Here is a 21573-nt window from a genome sequence, read left to right as displayed (position 1 = left end):
CTTACTATGCAAAGATGGAGCGAAGCCCCCACCCCTCCACCAAACACCCACCAGCCCTGCCAAATAATGAGGAATGGAATATTCTCCAGTTTCGTTGGTCCTCATCACAGTTGGTTGCTGCACACTTGAGCTCCAGAGCCAGACTGTAGTGCCGATATTGTAAGAGCTCAAACACCACAGGAAGAATCCACCTGGACTGTGGGAGGCCTGTGTGTCTAAGAACGGGCTTTGGTTGTCTCAAACAGAAAGAAATAGATGTCTGCAGTTTTAATGGTTATCAGTTCAACACAAGAGTTCAATTCTTTTAAAAAAATTCTGAAAATTCTAGTCACTTCAAATTCTTGTCATTTTTCTGAAAATAAAAACCCAAATGATCCAAAAACTCAGATTGGACTGCAGTTTGTTAGTCCATAGGGACCAGGCTTGGTTCATCTCCTGTGGTTTATGGTATGAAGCAGAGTTTACATAGAAAAGGGGGATTATCAACTGTCCAAGTCAGCCCTGATTTTCCCAGCAGCAGGAAATTATAAGTAAGCATGTGTGAGAGGTGTGAATAACAGGAAAAGCTCATATAAACAATGGCTTTAGTGTTCACAGAAATTATATTCCCGACTGAACTCATTACATTTTTGAATGTTGAAGGGTCAGCCCATCAGCAGGTCGGAGAAACATCCCCTTACTTAGGATGTCTTCAGTGAGGTGAAGTTTTCATGATGTTTTTTTGTCTAGTTTTCGCAAAAATTTTTGTTGCTACTTCGATGAGCATTAATGTCGGCCACCTTCATGGAGAGATATGACTAGAAGCTAAAGGGTCACCTGCTTCCGCCTATTTTCTAACGCATCATTAAAGAATATTCCAGTTTTTGAACACCAAACTCTTATAGACCTATTTAAAACTAGTGAAATGACACAGAAGACATTTCCCAAAAAGGGTTATAAGTAAAGTGAAGCTTCCTACCTTCACAGTGCAGGAATCAGGCTAAAGGAAGCGAATCTAAAAGCAGTGCCAGACAGGAGGGTACAGAGGAGCATTTGGAGGCCTGCTGGCTGATGGGATTCGCTGTGCGAGAGCTCCCTCTTGGTGCCAGTCGGCCTATTGTTAGAGAACAGCCTGCTGCTGCAACTCAGACAGCTGCCGACACACACACACACACACACACACACACACACACACATACACACACACACACACACATAGACAAATTCACATTTTGTGTGAGACCATGAAAAATAATAATACAGTTTGATTATAGTTCCACTTATGTGAGGGTGAGTTTTTTGTGTGTGCTTTCAGTTAGAGGATGAAGAAACAGGAACCATTATTGTGTTTAAAACATTTCTTCTGATTGGAGTATTGATTAACTTTATTTTGCACTAATTTATCTGTGAGAATTTGTATTCATACATCTTTATTTGTTTTAATATTATTTCTGTAGGATTTGTCATTATTATATGGTGATTAATTGAATATTACCTTTGGTTTATTTTTACATGGCATATGACATATTCATTAATTATTTTTTAGCATATTCCATATTATTTTTACTTTGTGTTTGTTTTGGTTTTGGCTTAAATCTAATTGATATCTGTTATCAGAGTCAACTATTGCATCATGGTGACAACATTTTAAATTGAATTCAATGATTGGAAAAAACATGACTACAGATCAAAAATCGTAGTGCTTGAAAAACTGCATCATGTTATGGTTGTTAATTGTGAGCTGTAACATTCTTTCTCTGTCTGTTTTTCAGGGTCGGTGCATGAATTTTAACCGTGTGCAGCATCAGTAGGACGACTGCGTGAAAACCATCCAATTGCTGTGCAAGACTGAAGAATTGCAGATTTTTTTTTTCTTTTAAAAATCTGTTGTGCTGCAGCTGAAGCCACTGTTCACTCCACTCTGTGCACAAAGTTTTTTGACTGGTTCTCCTATTTTCTTATTCATTCGGTTATTTCCTTTACCAAATAATTTTTAGATTAGGAGAAAAAAAAAAAAGTCCAGCAGAAGCACAAATCGACCAGAAGTCAATTTTCAGAGCTGGTTAGTTTTTCATGCGCACCAAAGATTTAACATATTCTGACCTTATTGTGCCTTCTGTAGGAGACCTAATTTTATGGACACAGACGGACGCTATCTTTAAAAGAAAACAAAAAAAAGAGGAGAAAGAGGCTTCTTGCCTTTGGCATAGAAGTCGGAATAATCCCAGTGGGCCTCACAAGTGCAGAAGTCCGTTGCCTTTTGGCAATGTCTCATCACGAATCCTCTCCAACTTCTGCAGTGTGCATGCCTGGCGGCCGCCCTTTGACTGGCTTATCTTGTCATTTTAACACTGAGAATTGCACACGCATGACAAATTGTAGACAGCATGCCCCAAGGTATTGAACGGCACCAAGACTTTTCCTTTAGTTTTTTTTTTTTTTTTTTTAAAGACACCTTCCTTTCTTTATGCACTCGGCACAAGAAAATTAATAGAGCGTTATTCGACCGCAGGACAGCCTCCTGACCAGGATGATCTCCAGCTCGGTTTGAGGGATTGATGCCTTCAAGACCTTGACATGGCGCTTGGTGTTTTTTGCCCCGTTTTCAGTGCAGTCTGCTTCCTGCTCAGCAAAGCATGGCACATCTCAGCCTATAAACAGGCCTATCAGTAAGACTTTAAGATAAAGATGCCACTGCCTCAACAGTCCTCTGCCCACCGTCTCAATCCTCAGAGGACTCCTGGCTGCGTCACAAATCACTAGTTCGATCAGCACCGGAATATCAGAGTTTAATTAAAATAATTAAAGGCAACAGCAAGCAGCAGCCTGTGAAGACTTGGCTGTCTCTTTTTTATGCCTCTTGACATTGGATGACCTATTACTGTTATTCACGGGGAAAAAAAGAGGACAATGTGCCACGCTGATGGTGCTCTAAGTCCAAAACGTAAACCCAAAGCAACGGATGCGATGGACGGATAAGTATTGTTCATTTCCAGAAATTATGTCCCCTACACCACCCCCCAACTCCCTCACCCCAAAAAGCAAGGGATGTATATTTATATATTTGGTGGATTTCTCAAGCGCGCTGTCATGACACCAATCCCAAATGATGTTATTGTGAGTGGAAAGACTGTGGGGGAGGAAAGGGGGCAGCAGCTGAAGAAAAAGGCTCGAATGATCCAGTCACTTCGGATACCGTACTTCAGATGCAAAATGGATATTCGAGTCGAAACCTGACAAAATGCACCGGCTTTGACGGGAAGCGGTATAGACAATGACCAGTGGCTGGGTCAGTGGGATGTCTCTGTGGAAGCAGGGAAGCTTATCAAATGACACTAAAAATAAGTTCAACAACCATCAAGTTTGGGGGGAATGGGTGCGCGTCTTACATTTGGTAGACACGGGAGCGCGCAAGATGGGTGGTGCCAACTTGGCATTCTCATTATTGTTTTGTTTTCTCCTCTTCCTGATCGCAACGTCATAAATAATTCCAAATGAAATCCTCAGGGTGTACTGTTACTCATGTCTGACCTAAAAGCTTTTAGCCTCTTGCATAATTTTGCAAGCTGACATTTAGTAACTAATCAGCCTCTTCCTGGACGGACGGTGGACTAGGAAGTTATAGCGCCTAGATCAGGACTTTATGTCTCAACCAAGAGCACAGGAATGTCATTAACCCAAGCTAATGACATATTTACATAGCAGTCACAACACAAGTCGCCCCGCTAGGAACACATCACATGTCCCCCGCATCATCACACGCCACGGTGTTCATTTGTAACACCTATTGTCAGTGATAAGAAAACAAAGGAAATCATTGAGTATCTTTGTTTTCCTTTGAATAAAATGCTTTTGTTGAAAAAAGTACTTTTTATTGTTAATAGTTTTATTGTATTGTCTTGAGTGTTAACTTTTTAAAAACATTTATTCATTTTAAATGTTTCTCAGCTTCATCACTTTGAAATACGACAAATAATCAAGAGCATGACTTGTGACTCGTTTTTTCTTTGACATTCCTCTCAAAATTTGGATTTCTCTTTTTGTATGAACTAAATTGTGCTTGCTAGATTGTTATATATAATTTTATATAATTTTATATAATATTATATTATATAATTTATGATTTTATTTCTTTGAAATTGTACAGTTTTTGTTCCTTGAGATTTACATTCACAGTGCTCCTTTACGCCACACAAGCTGCACATGTGTGCGTTAAAAACAAAATACCAAAAAACGTCTTTTTAGCAGATCCTTGTTTTTTAAGAGTTTTACACTGATTCTATTTGTAGAATTTTCTGTCATTGTTTTACACTGCAGTTTATTGTGTCAAATAAACATTCATTGAAAAGCGCGCGTTGTTGTTTGTTCTCTCTTTTTAACACGTGTGTGTGCTGGTAGGGATGGACATGCTGAAGGCAATCTTTAATTGGGCCCTTGCAGATTTATAGGGCCCGACAGGGAACGTGATTATACAGTGTGTGTGGACAGAGGAGTGGACATGGTACAGCCTCTCCCCCTGTGAAGTCAGTCACCGGAGGCACACACACACACACACACAGACACATGTACACCCTCGTAGGCTCAAAATCCCTTCAAGTTCTTCAACGCCCCAAAAATGAGGTCTTGCATTTAGTAAAAATATGCGCCCGTACACTTTCTGCTTCATCCTCATTTGCATGATGTGACAAGATACCAGCTGAGGTGCGTGTGTATGTGTGTGTGTGTGTCTACATAGAGTAGCCGCTCTTTTATTTTAAGGTCTGAGTTTCAGAGGTAGTAGAGAGTCTGTCAGTTATATACCATTTTTTAAAAGTTGTTGCTGTGACAAATACGATGCCTGATCAATAACTGGTAGTTGTCTAAACACAGAGTGGAAAGTGTGACTTCTTTCTTGACAATGTTTAGACGAGCCTGGTTTGTCGTCTAACTTTTTCCAGAAGCAAAATTTTAAAAAAGCAAAGCGCTAACATTTCAGATGTTCAAAACCTTAAAGACAAAAAAAAAACGATGCCATGAAAGTGATTTTATGTAGAAATATTTTTTTCATCATCAGAACCAGAAAACATACATGCAGTTAACTTTAGTAACTAGAAGTAAAGTTCATGTTTTCATAATTATGATATTTAGTACTTTAAATTCAGGAAAGGACTCCAAAGATACATTCTTGCTTTTTATGGTGGTATATCGTAATTATTTTTATTGTTGTTCTTCCATTAAGATGTGTGTTACATGAATTTAACTATTTTACAGCTGAAGTGTCTTTAAAACTGCTTTAATAAAAATAAGAATTCTATCATTGTAAAAGGTTTTGGAAATAAAAGTAGGAAGTGGTACAAGAGAATACTTTTGATAAATAAAAATAAAATAAATCCTTGTATAGAATGCCTTCACTGGGACAGAGGTTATAAGAAGTGGAACAAATACATATGAAAGCAATTATTTTATATCTGTTTACAACTCTGAATAGACCAGATCAACCTTGTTCCAGTGTTTGTACAACTATAGACAAATACACTAATAATATATCAAAATATGAACTTCTGCAATAAACGCCAAGAGAAAAATGTTCCGAGTATCGTTTATTGAGTATTGTTTGAGTTGAGATAAACTTAATTTAAATTTTTATTTGAATTTGAAATGTTGAGACGAAATTTCTTATATTAGCACTTGTAGAAATTAGATTCATTCAGTGTTTGTGTTAATTTCCTGATATTATTGAGACTATAAAGTTTTAGCTGTATCCTTAAAACAATATGTTGACACTGATGATCGGTATTTACTGTTTGCTTAATTTACTTAATTGCAAGTATTTTTCTGAGCTGCATGAAACCTAGAAAAAAAAAAAAACTTAAACCAGAGAGTCACTAAATAAATGTACTAAAACAGCATTTGTCTATTGTTCTCATCTTGTATGAACACACACTATAAGAGTCATCAACATATGATTAGCTTTTCACTGTTTAGCTGATGACCACAGCAGCTCATGGTGACATTCAGGACAATGTGCAGTACTGTATTAAAAACCACTATGTAATACTTTTATGGTCATATACAACTATATAAATATGTTATTATGTCAAACAGCTGGCTGCTGGCGGGACATCTGGAAATCTGGGTATTCCTCCAGTGAAGACCGTGTTTTAATATTGCAGAATTAATCAGATAATATATAATTGTCCAGAACATGTTAAATCTTTTGCTAAAATTTCTGTAGCTTCATGAAAACATATTTAACATGTAATTCAAAGTATGGTAATTTGATGTGAAATAATGTAAACAGATTAAATCCCCCAGCACTATTTTTAATCAATATTTTTCTTAATCTTTTAAGGTGCATCAGATCTCACACTGACAAGGTCTTTGGCTAAGAGAAAAGCATCAGCTTTAGTCCAATTAAAAAATCGGTTTTGTCAAATTTGTCACTTTTGAATAATGATAGTAATTATTTTCATCTTAAAACACCCGGAGTGTAAGCTGACAGTGGGAGGCATCAGCTCATCTCCGAAGCACTGCCGAGGCGCCATTGAGCAAGGTGTCATTCCCCCTGACAAGTTGCTCATTAGGGCGCACCAAGCAGGAGCTGCCCGCCACTCTGTCTCCCCCTGCATTCGTACAGGCCCCTTGTGTGTGTTTGTGTGTTCATGGCCTGTACACATTAACTCACATATACAGTATGCATGTGACTAACTAGAGTGTGCCACTGATTTTCCTTTGGGGAATTTATTAACATTTATTTATATAACGTGTTTATTAATTATTAACATTTTATTTTTTCTTTTCAAACAAAGAAGTGACTATAAATGCGATGCAAGATACAATTTATAAATGAGTGAACAGCCATCAGCCATCAATTTGACAAAGGGATTTATGCCTTCTCACACCCCCAAAAAAATTCTTTGTCAAATTTACAACAATAAAAAGCTTTTTTTTCCTACAAACTTTCCTACAAACAATTTGTTGTGACCTGACGCACCATTTCTTTTCCTTCCGCAGCCTACATATAAATCATGCTGCCATTCAATCTTATGCATCATATGACATGTAAACGTTCTTACACACTGCCATACTTGGAACAAATACAATATTCTAGTGATGAAAAAAAACAAACATCTGAGAGCAGAATAAAGCCGCTAAACTACCTGGAATATGGTGTCTGTTTAAAGAAGCTTACATGCTGTAATTATTCTTTTTCGATGTGGGAATAAAATTCCCAAATATGATACAAAGGACATGCAGTAGATCCATGAATAGAAACAAATTCTGAAGATTATTTTCATGATAAAGTTGATTGCCGTAGCCTCAGTGTAACAATGTCTGGGTATTACCAAGAATTTCTGTGATTTCTGAGGCGACAGCTTATTTATTCGCTAATTCATTCAATGAGAATTCATTCATTCATTCATTCATTCATTCATTCATTTTCAATGACCGCTTCATCCGATGTGGCGGGTCGCGGGGAGCTGGAGCCTATCCCAGCTGTCTTGGGGCGTGAGGCGGGGGAAACTCCGGGCGCGACTCTAGTGTAACTAGTCTAACATGCTCTTTGGAATAAAAGTGGCACATGAGGACAACAGCATCCGAAGGCCTTTGCCTTTTTCTATTTTTATATTAACACTCAGCTAAGAAAACACTGAACAAACACCTAAATCCATCCTGAGCTGTGCCACAAGGTTCTGTTTTCGCAATTTGATTGAGGGGGCTTAGCTGTCATAAAGTCTCAACCTCCACCTCCCCTGATAAAGTTTCTCTGGCAGGCAGTGAACGGACTTAAGCAGCTGTTGCCCTCTTAAAGCCCGTCTGGCTTCCCAGGTTATCTTGATTTGCACAGTTGTCTCTGAAATTTGGGTAACTGTGGGATCAAATACTGCGAATATGTGTGGCTGCTAACCTTTCAAAGCCCGAGCCCAGACTCTGTTGGATTGAGAGGGCAGCCCATCCACCCTAAGAACAGCTTGTTAGAGTTGACACTTGATTTTATGCATTGTATTTCTGAGAGCATTACAACTAAATCCTCTTCTCAGGCAACACAGAGGGCTGCTGTTCAACAACGGCTGTGGAGAATGCAGGTGGGGGGATTAGGAGAGCTTGACGGTTTGGGATTTCAGAGCTTTATGTTGATGCTCTTTTCTGTGCACTCCCTGTGAATTTTAAAGCTCAATATACTATATATGCTGATAAAGATTTAGGAGTCCTGTAAGATGATTAGACTGGTGTATACGTATAAGAGAAGAGGAAGGAAGCATTAACACAAAAAATGCATGTAATATAAGTCCTAGTATACTACACAAGAGATGTTTAGTTATGTCAATTTGTGTGCACTGCGTGACAATGTGATCATAATGAGCCATGAAATAACAACCTTTCAGATGATTTAAACCAACTGAGAAAACAAGCCGGTGTAACTAAGTACATCTTTACAAGTAATTTATCTACAGACAGTTTAAGTTCTTGTACTTGCTAAGTGGATATTCCTATTTCACTTCTTTTTATCACAAATTCTGTACATTTAAGGGATGGAAAGATGTGAGGATGAATTTTCTATCGTCCACATATTGTACACCTAAGTTGTCAGAGAAGGACTTAAACCAAAGACAGCGCTGAATATTGGTACCCCATGGAACAACACTGGTGACCAAAAGTTTATCAAACAATACATGGTATACAAGATAACACTGTCATAGCTGCTGCACTGAATGATGGGACCTCAGTATTTCAAAGCAGACAAAACCTGATCGATAAAGCATGTTTATTTCCAGCAAGAATGTTAAAGCACATAAACACATGGACGTTACTAACATCATCAAAAAGAAATGAAAATCAATCAGGAGAAACAGACAATGTTAACAATGGAAGACAATGGTAATAGTGGAAGATTGGGGATGAAGTTTTTTCTCAGCTGTAGCTGTCAAATAACAACTTCAGCAGCTTCTGACTGACCACAGGGGAAAGCATAACATGACCTCAGAAGTCAATTCAGAAACATTTCATATGTGATAGGCAGGTTAGAGAATAAAGCTGGCAGATCTCTCAAAGTGAGAGATCTGGTTATCTCTTCCCAAAGCCAAGGATACAATGTCTAGTTTTAAGGTGAAAAAATAATTTCCCTTTAGTTCTGTCTGCAAAATATTGTGTGGCTGTGCTCTGAAATGAACAGATGGTCAGCGCAGGCAAAAGGCTGCAGATGCCATGTTGGCATTTTATTTCCTTCTCCCACCTATTGCTGCTCAGAAAAGATAACTCTCTACACAGCAACCTGCTTCTGCACCTAAATCTGGGCTACGCTCAGAGAGGCTCCTGCTAGGTATGAAATAATGATGGCACAATATGTGTGTTGAAGCTCGGCGGGGGCATATGTTGAGTCAGACGGCCATTGGAGATCACCTGTCCGGCCGGAGGGGTCGCAGAGCCGTCTGGAGCCTGCTAATGATAAACCTCCAACATACTGACTGTCAGCTCATGGCAGCTCTTCTCTGAGCAGCAGATCCAGGAAGGCATTTGCGGTCACTGCTGCTCCGCGTCTGAACCTGTGCTGACCCAGTCAGTGATGGAAGGCTTTCTGGGCCAATCAAACTGGAGCCCTGTGAGCTGGCCCGATGGGATGGGGGGGTAGAGCTGAGGCAAACCCGGGTGAAATCACCTTGCCAGCAGGCTCTTCATCGTGCTTTAATGAAGGCAGAGGGAAGGTTTGGCTGGGGGTGATTCTGTGTAATCATGTCACATTTCCAGAGAGGCCTGGGCAGAAGAGGCAGCAGATCGCTTCTGACTTCTCCAGCAGATGTTTGGAAATGGTGCTAATGTTGTGGATTATGTCTGCGGGTGAACAGGCAGACAGGCAATCTGATGCTAATGACAGCTAGGCTAACTTGGGCTTTTAACAGAAACACATATGTATGTATGTTTACAGTGTGTTTGCCTAAACAGTTTTACAGAAGACTTGCTGTTATGCCAGTAATGCATCTTAGTTCTCTTTAATCCAGTAACTCTGATTGGCTTAGGAAAAAATATCTATGCAGTACATGCAACATTTACATGTAAGGTGTGCATAAACACATCAATTTCTTTGGCATCATTTCAAGTTTGAAGGAGAAAGTGGACGATAAAAACTGACTTAATTTTTTTTTTTTGCCACTACTCTTAGTGTGCTAAGGAAGAGACTCTCAGTGAAGATTCAAGGTCAAAGACATTGATCTACAGGAGCCTTTGATTTATACATATATTCTATTTGCTTCAATGTATGCTCACATTATATACTTATGATCATCACATCGTCAGTCTTTGTCATCCAAATATCATGGTTTCTCACACTACATCTAAAATAAAACTTGTGTGCCAAAAAAGAGAAGCCTGTCGATATGGAATAGCAGGTGACGATGACGACTGCTGTTTATGGCTGATGGCTATGACAACACACTTCCTATCCAGTTCGGGAACAATATTTGCCATTTACAGAATTGACTCATGATTCTGATGCTTGCATGAGTGTTGAAAAATGGACTTCCTGAAACGTGGTCCTTTGTCTCAGATTCATGATGCCAGGCGGCTGTGAAGGTGGACCATGCTGTTCAAGCTCCAGCAGGCCACTGGTCAACGTTAAAGTCCTTCAACGTGATAAACCTCCCAAATTCCTGTCATTCCATGCCCCCTGAATGGGCAATGTGTTTCAAATGGGAGTCAGGCTGGATAACGATTATATAAATGCAACCGTTTACGATGCAGAGAGAAGCTAATGCAGTAAATGTCTGACTGAATATTTCGTTTTTTTCAAATTGAATTGTGCTGACTCCAGTTACCTGTAAATTGTTACTTTTAACTTTTAATTGTTATCCTTGTCCACCCCCCCCTCCACTAAGATCACCAACATCATTATCATCATCATCATCATCATCATCATCATCATCATCATCATCATCATCATCATCATATAAAGCTCTTCACTGTAAGGCTCCATCTGACATTGAGGAACCTCATTGAAGTGTATCACCCTCCAAAGGCCCGGAAATCCTGCCCCCACTTCAGCAACTACAGCACAATTTGGACTGGAAATTCTATCTGGCCTATCTGCCACACTCTCTCTCTGTCTGTCTCTCTTTTCCTTGCCCAGTCTCTATCCCCAGTATATTTCCTCTCCCACCCAAACGGTCATGGTGGATGACCGCCCTCCAGATTCTGGGTCCATTTCTTCCTCAAATGAGGACGTTTTTCCTCACCGCTGTCACTTATGCTTACTCTGTCAAAAGTCAAAGTCAAAGTCAGCTTTATTGACAAGCGTAGCATATATGCATGACATACCCCACAGATGAAATTGCAGTCCTCTCTGACCCACGGTAAACAGGCAGTACTACAGGCAGTACAACACAGACAGTACAACAGGCAGTACAACAGACAGTACAACAGGCAGTACAACACAAGCAGTACAACAGGCAGTAGAACACAGACAGTACATCAGACAGTACAGCACAAAGTATGAGGGTCCTGCTGGATTTTTCTGTCTGTTAAAGCACTTTGAAATGTCTGATGATGTGATTAAGCGCTTTAAAAAAAAAAGTTGATTGATTGATAGTCATCATCATCATCATCATCATCATCATCATCATCATCATCATCATCATCATCATCATCATCATTATTATTATTATTATTATTATTATTATTATTATTATTATTGCCTCAAATATGTAGCTGAAATGATGCAGATTTATTTTATGTAACAAATTAAGTCCAGATCAAAAAGATTCATCTTTATCGAAAATGAAGTGCTTTGATTCTAGTACTTGATTCTAGTGTCAAGCAATTTGGTGTTTTAAAATAAAATCTATTAAGATTTTACAATGAATATCTAACTCCTCAGTAGTTTGGTGGATTTAAACTCTTTCAGTCCTCCCTAGTTCAGTCTTAACACATGTCCTACGTTTGCTTTGCACAGCAGTTGTAGTGATCAAATTCTTCCTAAATGCATCACAGATCTCAAACTTTTCTGTCTTTGCATTAAAAAATTCACATTTGAGGTTCTTAGTCATGCCTGTTTTTCTCCCATTTCTCCATCTTCTCCCTCATGGAGCGACGACTCCCATCAACAGTCCCTAATCCAGTCCAGGCTGCAGGAGGGACGACAGATCTGAAACACTGTTTACAACGTCAGCTGCTGTGCTTGGTGGGCCGAACAAACACAGCCCTCCCACATGCCCGGTGCCCCTTCCCGCCATGGCTGGCATCGTTTAGCATAACGATATTTTCCTGGTGTTTGCTCACGGATGACGAGGCTCTCATTGCTATGGCTGTGCCAGATGAATCATAAACCTATACCATATGCCATCGCAATTTGCTGATGGGCCCAAGCTGTTTTGGGGGATATAAAATCCAGGGATTATGGAGGCTTGATCCTCAGTGAATGAAAGGAGAGAGAGACACAGTGAAGAGAGAGTCAAGAGGGAAAGTACTTTCTCAGCTTCTATTGGTCCACAGGTCAGTGACTGTGGAAAGGTACAAAGCAGGGCTTCTGATTGACACCTCCCAAAATGTCTAATCTGCCAAGGCTGTTTGGTATTAGTTCAACCTGCTGGTTTGTGAAAGCAAACAATTTCATGTGCACACAGTCAACAACATGTTTGTCACCTTGTCCCTCGGGTCATATGGTGGTAATTGAAGTTGCTGTCAAAAACAAAGGGACAAAAGCTTTCAGGGAATTGCTGTTGTTGTCATTCTCCTCTCTGAAATAGAGAGCATTATACAGTATGTGGGCCAGTCAGTATGCAGTTAGTGCTAAAGCTCCTACCTTACACAATGTTTCTTGACTAAAGGTGAAGAGTTCCTCAAAGCAAGAAGATTTGATTGTAAAGCAAACACAGGAATTGAAAGCTTAGTCTGCAATTGCAATTAGTTTTCAATTATTTTTTTCTCAAACTATCTGAACTTAATTGAGTTTAGCCCTGTCTACTGCCATATTTTCTGTTTATGTACGGGGTTCTTATATTGTAGAAAATATGTCCTGATTAAATTCCTGTGGTTAATAAGAAAATGGATGGAAAAAGACTTTTAAAATAAGTGTTTAACTCATTCACTTACAGTTTCCTTATTCAATATTACCAACTGAAGAAATTACATTATTTTGAGAATTAAGTAACAATAATGAACATGTTGATGTTATAGAGTAGTGGTCTTATATTTGTTTTATATGGTGCATATATTTGAGCATTATAAAAAATAATGAGAATAATTTACCTATCAAATGTATTTAAATTTATATTTGGAATGAAAAACTAAACCTTTTCTCAGCATTATAAAACATTATCCATCCCTATTTAATTGTAGTGTGGCAATGTCTGTAATCAGGCCTGTAGATCAATACCGACATTAAAACAAATAGCATATCTGAAGGTCAGGGGTGGTGCCTGTACTTTTGTTTGTTTGTTTGTTTATTAGTTCCACTCTGCAGTAGTTGAATCCTTGTCCAAAGATTGAGATGAAATGAAGCTAACATTAGTCATTAACAACATCCTTTGCAGGGTAGTCTTGTTTACCCATTAATTAAATACTGACATGGAAATGAATTACAGTTGAATGATTATATCCTTGTATTTATAAAGGGAATCTCAAACATTCAAGACTCAGTCGTGCAAAGAGAAAACATTCTGAGTGTTGAATACACAGAGTAGTTAGTCTGGTGTAAAACGTCCAAAACAAATAGATAAAGACTTTAAGAGGCTTAATTCATTTCCAGGTTTTGATTAATATCAATATTTGGCTTATGGACTAAGAATTTTTGTCACGCTACTGACAGTGGTGGGAGGCTTTAAGGATTATCTGTTGTGGGAACATCTGACCAGTTTCATAGAAATATCCTCACAGTCCAACTTTTCATATAACTTTACTGCACTTTTTAAAGGTCATCAGAAGTGAAACCTCTGATTTTTTTTAAAGGTTTATGTATAATTGCTTAAGTAATTACACCGTGGACTCAGGAGTACCAGTGAGGAGAGACTGTGTTAACCATCATAACTCAAACTAAAAGCATGTATAAGCGATTCCCTCCTATTTTTTAATTGAGTGGGTTCAGAAAAGCTTTAACTTCCAAGTTTTATGAGTCTGGGGTCTCTTAACGGTTCGGCCACAGTAATTTGATAATCATTTTCATTTGGTCGAATGCTGGCGATCAATCTGATAGATGACTTCATCAATCTCCGTACTGCAGCCATATACACCCCAGATTCTGTGGTGGAGTGGAAGTGGCCATGAATTGTACCTTTATGAATCACATTCCAACTAAAACTTGATTAGTGAGCTATTGCAGCAAAGAAATACAGTCATACTTGATATTCATTAAGATAAGGTGTTACTGCCAACGTTGCTCGGATTGTGACAATAAATTTCCCATTTGCATGAAAATGGGCTCAGAAATTTAAATGGCAAAAATACAGTCAAGCTCATTGTAGCACAGTTTGGCGTGGTGAGTGAAATGAATTATTCATGAGCCTGGCAGGATTCTGGTCGCTACCATCTGAAGTGTGTGGTGAACAGTGCTGATACTTAAATTTCACTGGGTTTGGCTGTATGTTTTTGTTATCTATAGATGAAGTGGTTTGATTCCACATGTCAACCACAATACTGAAATTTTTAAATCAAGGTCAAATTCTAGCTCAACAACATAAAATATGACCAATAGAATCTCAGAGCAAAAAATGCACCAAAAAAATCACACTTCTGATCCCAGATTGTTCGTACACACACACACACACACACACACACACACACACACACACACACACACACACACACACACGATAATTCCCTGGCTGGCTCCTCCTCTAACACCACTGGCCTGCTTTTGTTTTTCCTCAGTTCTGTTGTGTGTTCAAACAATCATATTTGTACCATCCTTTTATTAATTGGGATTATCCTGTTTTTTAGACAAACTCTCAAAACCATCAGATTATGAGGAAATAGTTACAGAGGACTTAGGCATGTTGATTAACATGATCACATATAAAATAGTACAAGTCTTTAACTGTCATCCAGAAAAAGAAATGTCAAAATGTATTTTTGTAATGTATTTACACTTTCCACATACAACATAAGCCTACATTCATAGGTGAATGTTAACCTAGGTGAAATGATATTACAGCATCCCAGAAATTCATTGTACTTTCAGCTCAAGTATCAGTTAGTTACATAAGTTTTACTCTATCTTTCTAATGTACAGTATTTGCACAAATGATATTTACATAATTACACAGAATAGGACAATTTAAAAAAAAAAAAGTTTAGCCTAAAAGTCTTTAACTGTGTTAAGCAAAGCTGCACTAAAGCTTGGATCGAATTTACTGTGACATCTGAGTACTGATCTGCTGTATTCATGCAGTATATGTGATTTGATATAGTATCTTTAGCCAGTGTTTTATTATATTTGGTGATTAATCATTTATGGTATCTGTTGGGAAAATTTAGCTAGTAATGGTATTGTTATCATTAGAGCAGCCACATTATGCTCTCTTAATTTCCCTTCGGGGATCAAACCAGTATATAAAATTAAAAAAATAAAAATAAAAAAAATAATAATTTAATTTACCATTTTCATGAGTTTTACATGAACATTCTTTAATTATCATCCAGTAAACATTCAATAAATCACTGACAACACTGAGGCCACTCAGGAGAACTGGAAATACTGTAGTTAGCCCTGATCTACAGACAGGGAATTAGTTAACCTGTCAACATGCATCTTTTTTTTTACTTATTTTGCCCACAAAGAGAAATATGATGAGGCCAATATTCATTTTAGAGCAAGGTAGTGTCAATAGTGTAGAAATTTCCAAAAAGAAGCACTCAACACTCAGCTCATCCTAAATCACATTAATATACTGTATACTGTATATATATTTTTGTATAGGACTTGTGCTTCCTACAGACCCATGTTTAAGAGAGCTATGTCACTCTTTGATGCTAAGTTAGTATCAGCATGCTGATATCCACCATAACACTTACAAAGTTAATTAGTCAAATTTTGAATGGATTGCGGAGTTTGCATGTTCTTCCTGTGTCTGCGTGGGTTCTCTCCGAGTTCTCCGGCTTCCTCCCACCTCCAAAAGCATATGCTTCAGGTTGATCGGCCGGTCCCAAATTGCCCGTAGGAGTGAATGTGTGTGTGCATGGTTGTCTGTCTTTGTCTGTGGCTCTGCGGCGCACTGGTGTTGTGTCCGGAGTGTCCCCGCCTCACGCCCTATGCCAGCTGGGATAGGCTCCAGCTCCCTGTGACCCACTACGGCGGATACAGTGGCAGAAAATGAAATGGATGTTGTTACACAAGTAGATTTAGGCCTTTTTTTAGATAAAAACAGATTTATATTTTTATATATGAAGTGAGATGTTACCTGCCACTAAAATTACCAAAACGATGATTTCTGTTCCTGTTTGTCCTTTTCTGGTGGCAACTAAATTGAATGTTACACCACCAGCCATCACAGGTTGGCAGTGCATAATTTACCTCACATGTATGTTACAATACTTTTCTCCTGCTCAATGACTTACTCTTTTATCAACTCCTTCTTGGATGATTGGCTGAGACAGCCTCCGTTATCTCATCTGCCTGAATGGATGAAAGAGAATGACAAGAAAAAGTGAGAGTGTCCCTCAGGGAACCGTAGAAATCCGTCTCAGCACCGGATTCCCTCGACATCTTCTCACCTAAGGAAGCCTCTTGACGTTGGTTGACCTCATCTGTAACCTTCCACTCGCTTCACTACCATCCTTTACCTTCAGATCTCCGCAGTCACTGATATGAAGCCCTCCAGGGTTAAGATCTGAAACCAGCAGGATCACTGTGTGTCTATTTACTGTGGAGACATTAGCGATGCTGACAGTGAAAAATGAAACAGACAGTACTTCTTACTGCTACCAGCTCCCATGTATGAAATTTCAAATCATAAGATTTTGATCCAATGACTAGATAAAGGTCAACACTTAAACTCTGCACATGCAACAACACATACTCATTATCTACGGGGATTATAGTCAATAGAATCAGTGGAAAATCTAGGATCTTGACCACTTTAAAAAGGCATCGCTCCCCTCAGACAGAATCCGTGCTCTATAAAGATCACATGCATGCTCTGTGTTATTATCTAGACTGAGAACACATATGTATTTTCATTTGTAGTGTATGTACTTGATAATCCTTAATTTGTCTGGAGATATAGTTGCAATCTCTAATAGCGTGACCACACGCACATGACCTGCAAATTTACACTGGAGGATCAATGTTGATCAGGTCACTGATGTTAGAGGAGCGGGATGAAAATCTGTCAGGGAATCAGCTGACTTATTACAAAGCTTAAATCATGTGTTTCTTAAGGCGGGATGCCAAGTCACGCGAGGAAGATTCAGCAGCTTATTGTGTTTCTAGAATATTCTTACTTATTTGCCCGGGAATATACAGCAAATATAATTTTTATTGTTGAAAATGACAAGAGATTAACATGTCAGAACATTAAGATGTCAGTTCTGTATGAGTTAAGAGAGGGGTAACCTGTCTTTTATTTGTACATGCTGATTTGTAAATGCATTTTTGTAGGTTTATCTGCTTATTATTTCTTCATTCACATGTTTATGTTCCATTAATTATATATATTTTACAGTGATGGCTGTAAATTCCAGTATAAGTTTTTGCTTTTCTAGCAAAGTTACAGAAGGTTAAAAAATGTCAGGAATCAGAAAGACAATCCATTGATTGTTTTGGTCGTTTCATAAGAATTGTTTATAATAATGTAAATGCAGAGAGGTATGTTATTTATTTAGGGCATGAATTGAAACTGCCTACTTTTTATGGGATGGTGCTGTTATAATAATGTGCATAAGTCATCCCATATTTACTCATTTACACTCATGCTGTTGGATGGAATGTGTACAAAAGTAATGGGAAGAACAAATGGTTTTATGTCAACTGTGCTTAATGTTTGTTTCTGCATTTAAACCCTTTATTTAAACAATACGTCTTATGTATTTATTTAATATAATTCATCTATGATTACAAATGATTTGATCTCATGATCATGTGATTTCTGATTGATATCACTTCCAGTTTTGTGGGCATGTGACTTCTAAGGGGCAGTTATGTAGCTAACAAAGATTTATTATTTTTTACTTGTATGTTGTTATAGTTTAATGCTCACATGAATTGTTTTACATGAAGTGTTTTGATGACAAGAGTCATTCATTACAAATCAAGACAAGAAGAACAAGCAGAGGCTCTGTAACAAAGCAGGTTCTGTAAAAAAGGTCCCACAGTGTCTAAAAGTAAATGGATCAACCATCAGGGACCAATTGGCTTGTCTCTGCAGCTTTTTCTGCATGAAGAGGTCACCCAATGAGCAGTATTTGGACTTCATCCAGATATATAAAAGCTACATGAAGGATACCTGACATGACCCTGATCATATCAGTTTTTTTCCCCATATAGAGATTTGTCTCGTAGATCAGTTCCACCTTCTTTATTATTTGTCAGTTTGTACTAATAAAGAATGTAAATTACTTTGATTAAAACAAAGAAAATTATAAAGATACACAACAAATCTTCCCAAATTGAGACTTTGTGTTGACAAGTTGTAGCAAAAAACACAAATTGTCAGCTCATCATCCGGTCATGTAATTACACAGGCCTTCTCAAATATGAGAGGTGTAAAAAATAATCTCAGTGCAGGTCCTGCCCATAAGCTTACTTTTGAAAACTGAAGGTACCTGAAAAGATAGTGGAGAAAATATCAAACCACAAAGTTTCTTGCTCACTGTTTGTACTGCTGCAGGTGGGAAGCCGGGACTGCCAAATAGAGAGGTACTGTAATTTGGCAGCTTGGTCTATCGCCTCCATCCCAACAGCTGGTCTTCAGTATTAAACACACCACATGAAAAAGGTATGATCAAAATTTAACTTGCCCTTACATCACTGTGCAATATTTATATCACTTCATTTATTTATGTCACTAGCATGTACCGGTATAAATAGAACAAGTCATAGGTAATTGTACCAGCTTCACACTTAATACTATTAAAAAAAACCAATAGTGATAGACACTTAGATCCCTAAGATCAAATTATAGTTGAAATTTGATTAAACAGCAAAAGGTTTTCACTGAGATGCTGAAGGAAAAAAAAACTATAATTATTGCTTTTCTGTAATAACTATTAAAATAATAAAGATGCCAATGTGTTTCTAGAGTGTACGGAACGTTTTGATGTTCAAGGAAACACATGATGAGTGTTGAACCTTCATGGGACTGTTGTTGTTACGTACAGTGGGAAAATGGAGCTTCCTTGATTTAAATTGATCATGCATTAGTTGCAACACATGAATATCACAATGATGGATTTTGTATTTACAAATACTTTAAATGTGATCATAAGCAAATGTTTATGATTAGACTATCACTAAAACAGTGTTGTAGTCAACGGCTACGTTATTACCTGAATTTTACCTCTTTACCCGTCTTTATTTTTGCTCTGATATCTTTGTCCTTACTACCTTCTCTTTCCTTGACAGCTGGTTAAATAACTGGAATATCAATAAATATGGGAATAATAGTGTTATGCCACTCATTTAAATAAATGTCATTTTGTAAAACATTATTTACCTCCTTGAAATGGTTAATCATTTCTGGAATCACCCTTCTGCTAAGTAATCTTCATCTGCTGCATGTAATTGGAGTGTGATCAGAGATGTATGTGAGGCCTTCTGACCCCGGAACCATCATGTAATAAGGAGCAGTCCTGGGAAAAAAAGGAAGAGCGATACCACTGCAAGAGACAGGATAGAGGATCATCAATATCCCACCATCCTGAAATTACTTCTGTTTCCTTCCCTGCACTTGTCATGTATATTTCATCATTAAGTCCCAGCGGCTCAAGCGAGGTCACCACTGAGCAGCGCTCCGCAGGGGCTGTGGCTAAACAGATGTTAGGAATGGCAGATGAACACAACTTAGACCTCACATATGCTGCACAATCCAGAGTCAGGAGTGATTTATTCATACCAGTGAATAATGTAAACACACTTTTTAGCGAGCAGGGTCTGGTTTTGGTGTGTGCGATTCACGACAAACTGATGTTCATGTCATGGGAAATTTCATTCATGCTCTAGGGAGGGGTTCACTGTGGATGATTGTGTAATCACAGTTAAAAAAGTTTAAGTTCTTTCAACTACATATTTTCAAACCATTTGAAACAACTCTATATTTCTAAATATATCTCTAATTTAGAGTCCCGTCAGGTTTGGGTTTAAATGTGTCCAAGTCAAGATGGGACTGAAGAAAAAATTATTCACATACAGTGTCCTCTATTGTGGAGGGAGTATGTGGTCACAGACTTGCACTACCAGCAACCATTCATCCATTCATCTTCTAAACCCACTTCATCTGCTGTTGCAGGTCGCGTGGTGCATATCCTAGCTGACTGAGGGTGTGAGGCAGGGAACACTCCCGGTGTGATGCCAGTTCAATGCATAGCCACACATATACACAAATAGGCACGCACACTCACACCTATGGTCAATTTGAAACTGGCCAATTAACTTAAAGTGCATGTTTTTGGAGGTGGGAGAAAGCCGGAGAATCTAAAGAGACACAGACACGGGGAGAAGATACAAACTCAACAGTGCTTCACACTCTGCCACCATGCTGCCCTACCAGCAAACATATTTTTCCTTTTCTAATATGGACAAAACTTAAGAATTATTTCTCGATATAATGCAGTCAAATGTAAATGAATAAATTCCTGATCAAAAAGTGTACTTGGCCTCATTTGTAGCAGCCCAGCACCCATTTTCTTTCCCAGTGCCTCTCAGTCACCCATTCCCACACACATCCTCACACAGTGATAGCTAAGAGCCTCCACGCTCGGGGCTGAGATTGACCATCAGATACAGTTGGCTGCTTCATGCCCAGGGACAGATGAACAGGTGAACGGAAGGATCTGGGATCAAACCCTCCTCTTCCTCATGAGCCACAGTCTCCCTGTTGTATTTTTACTGTGCTCATAACTACATGTATGTTCCAACCATCCATCTTCCACCGCTTATCCATAGTCGGGTCGCGGGGGCAGCAGCTTCAAAAGGAAGCCCCAAACTTCCCTTTCACCAGCCACATCCACCAGATCTGACTGGGGGATTCCAAAGCGTTCCCAGGCCAGTGTTGAGATACATAGTAATCCCTCCACCTGGTCCTTGGTCTGCCCTGAGGCCTCCTCCCAGCTGAACGTGCCAGAAACACCTCCCTAGGGAGGCGCCCCGGAGGCATCCGCACCAGATGCCCAAACCACCTCAGCTGACTCCTTTCCAAGCGAAGGAGCAGTGACTCTACTCTGAGCCCCTCGCGAACAGCAGTGTTTCTCACCCTATGTCTAAGGGAGACACCAGCTATTTGCCTGAAAAAGCCAATTTCCATCGCTTGTATCCGCGATCTTGTTCTTTCGGTCATGGCCCATCGCTCATGACCATAGGTGAGGGTAGGAACGAAGATTGAACGGTAGATAGAGAGCTGTGCCTCTCAGCTTAGCTCTCTCTTTGTGACAACAGTGCACTAAAGGGACTTTATTACTGTTCCTGCTTCCCAATTC

The 21573-nt window shown here is 38.9% G+C and overlaps 1 protein-coding gene across 2 annotated transcripts in view; it reads left to right on the top strand.

Annotated features, from left to right (window-relative positions):
* Nucleotides 1-20476, top strand: part of antxr2a (ANTXR cell adhesion molecule 2a) — an 83223-nt gene extending 62747 nt beyond the window's left edge. Inside the window, exons 17-18 of one of the 2 annotated variants that reach the window (XM_068310370.1) lie at nucleotides 18771-18878; nucleotides 20388-20476. In XM_068310370.1, the coding sequence (XP_068166471.1) occupies nucleotides 18771-18860 (90 nt within the window). In that variant the 3' untranslated portion in view covers nucleotides 18861-18878; nucleotides 20388-20476. Of the gene's footprint in view, nucleotides 1-1751; nucleotides 4331-18770; nucleotides 18879-20387 lie in introns of those variants that run through there. The other variant, XM_068310371.1, reaches the window with a different exon arrangement.
* Nucleotides 20477-21573: the final 1097 nt, after the last annotated feature.

The sequence above is a fragment of the Antennarius striatus genome, chromosome 3, assembly GCF_040054535.1.
Source record: "Antennarius striatus isolate MH-2024 chromosome 3, ASM4005453v1, whole genome shotgun sequence".
NCBI classification, from domain to species: domain Eukaryota; kingdom Metazoa; phylum Chordata; class Actinopteri; order Lophiiformes; family Antennariidae; genus Antennarius; species Antennarius striatus.
This window is presented reverse-complemented; position numbering and strand designations above follow the sequence as displayed.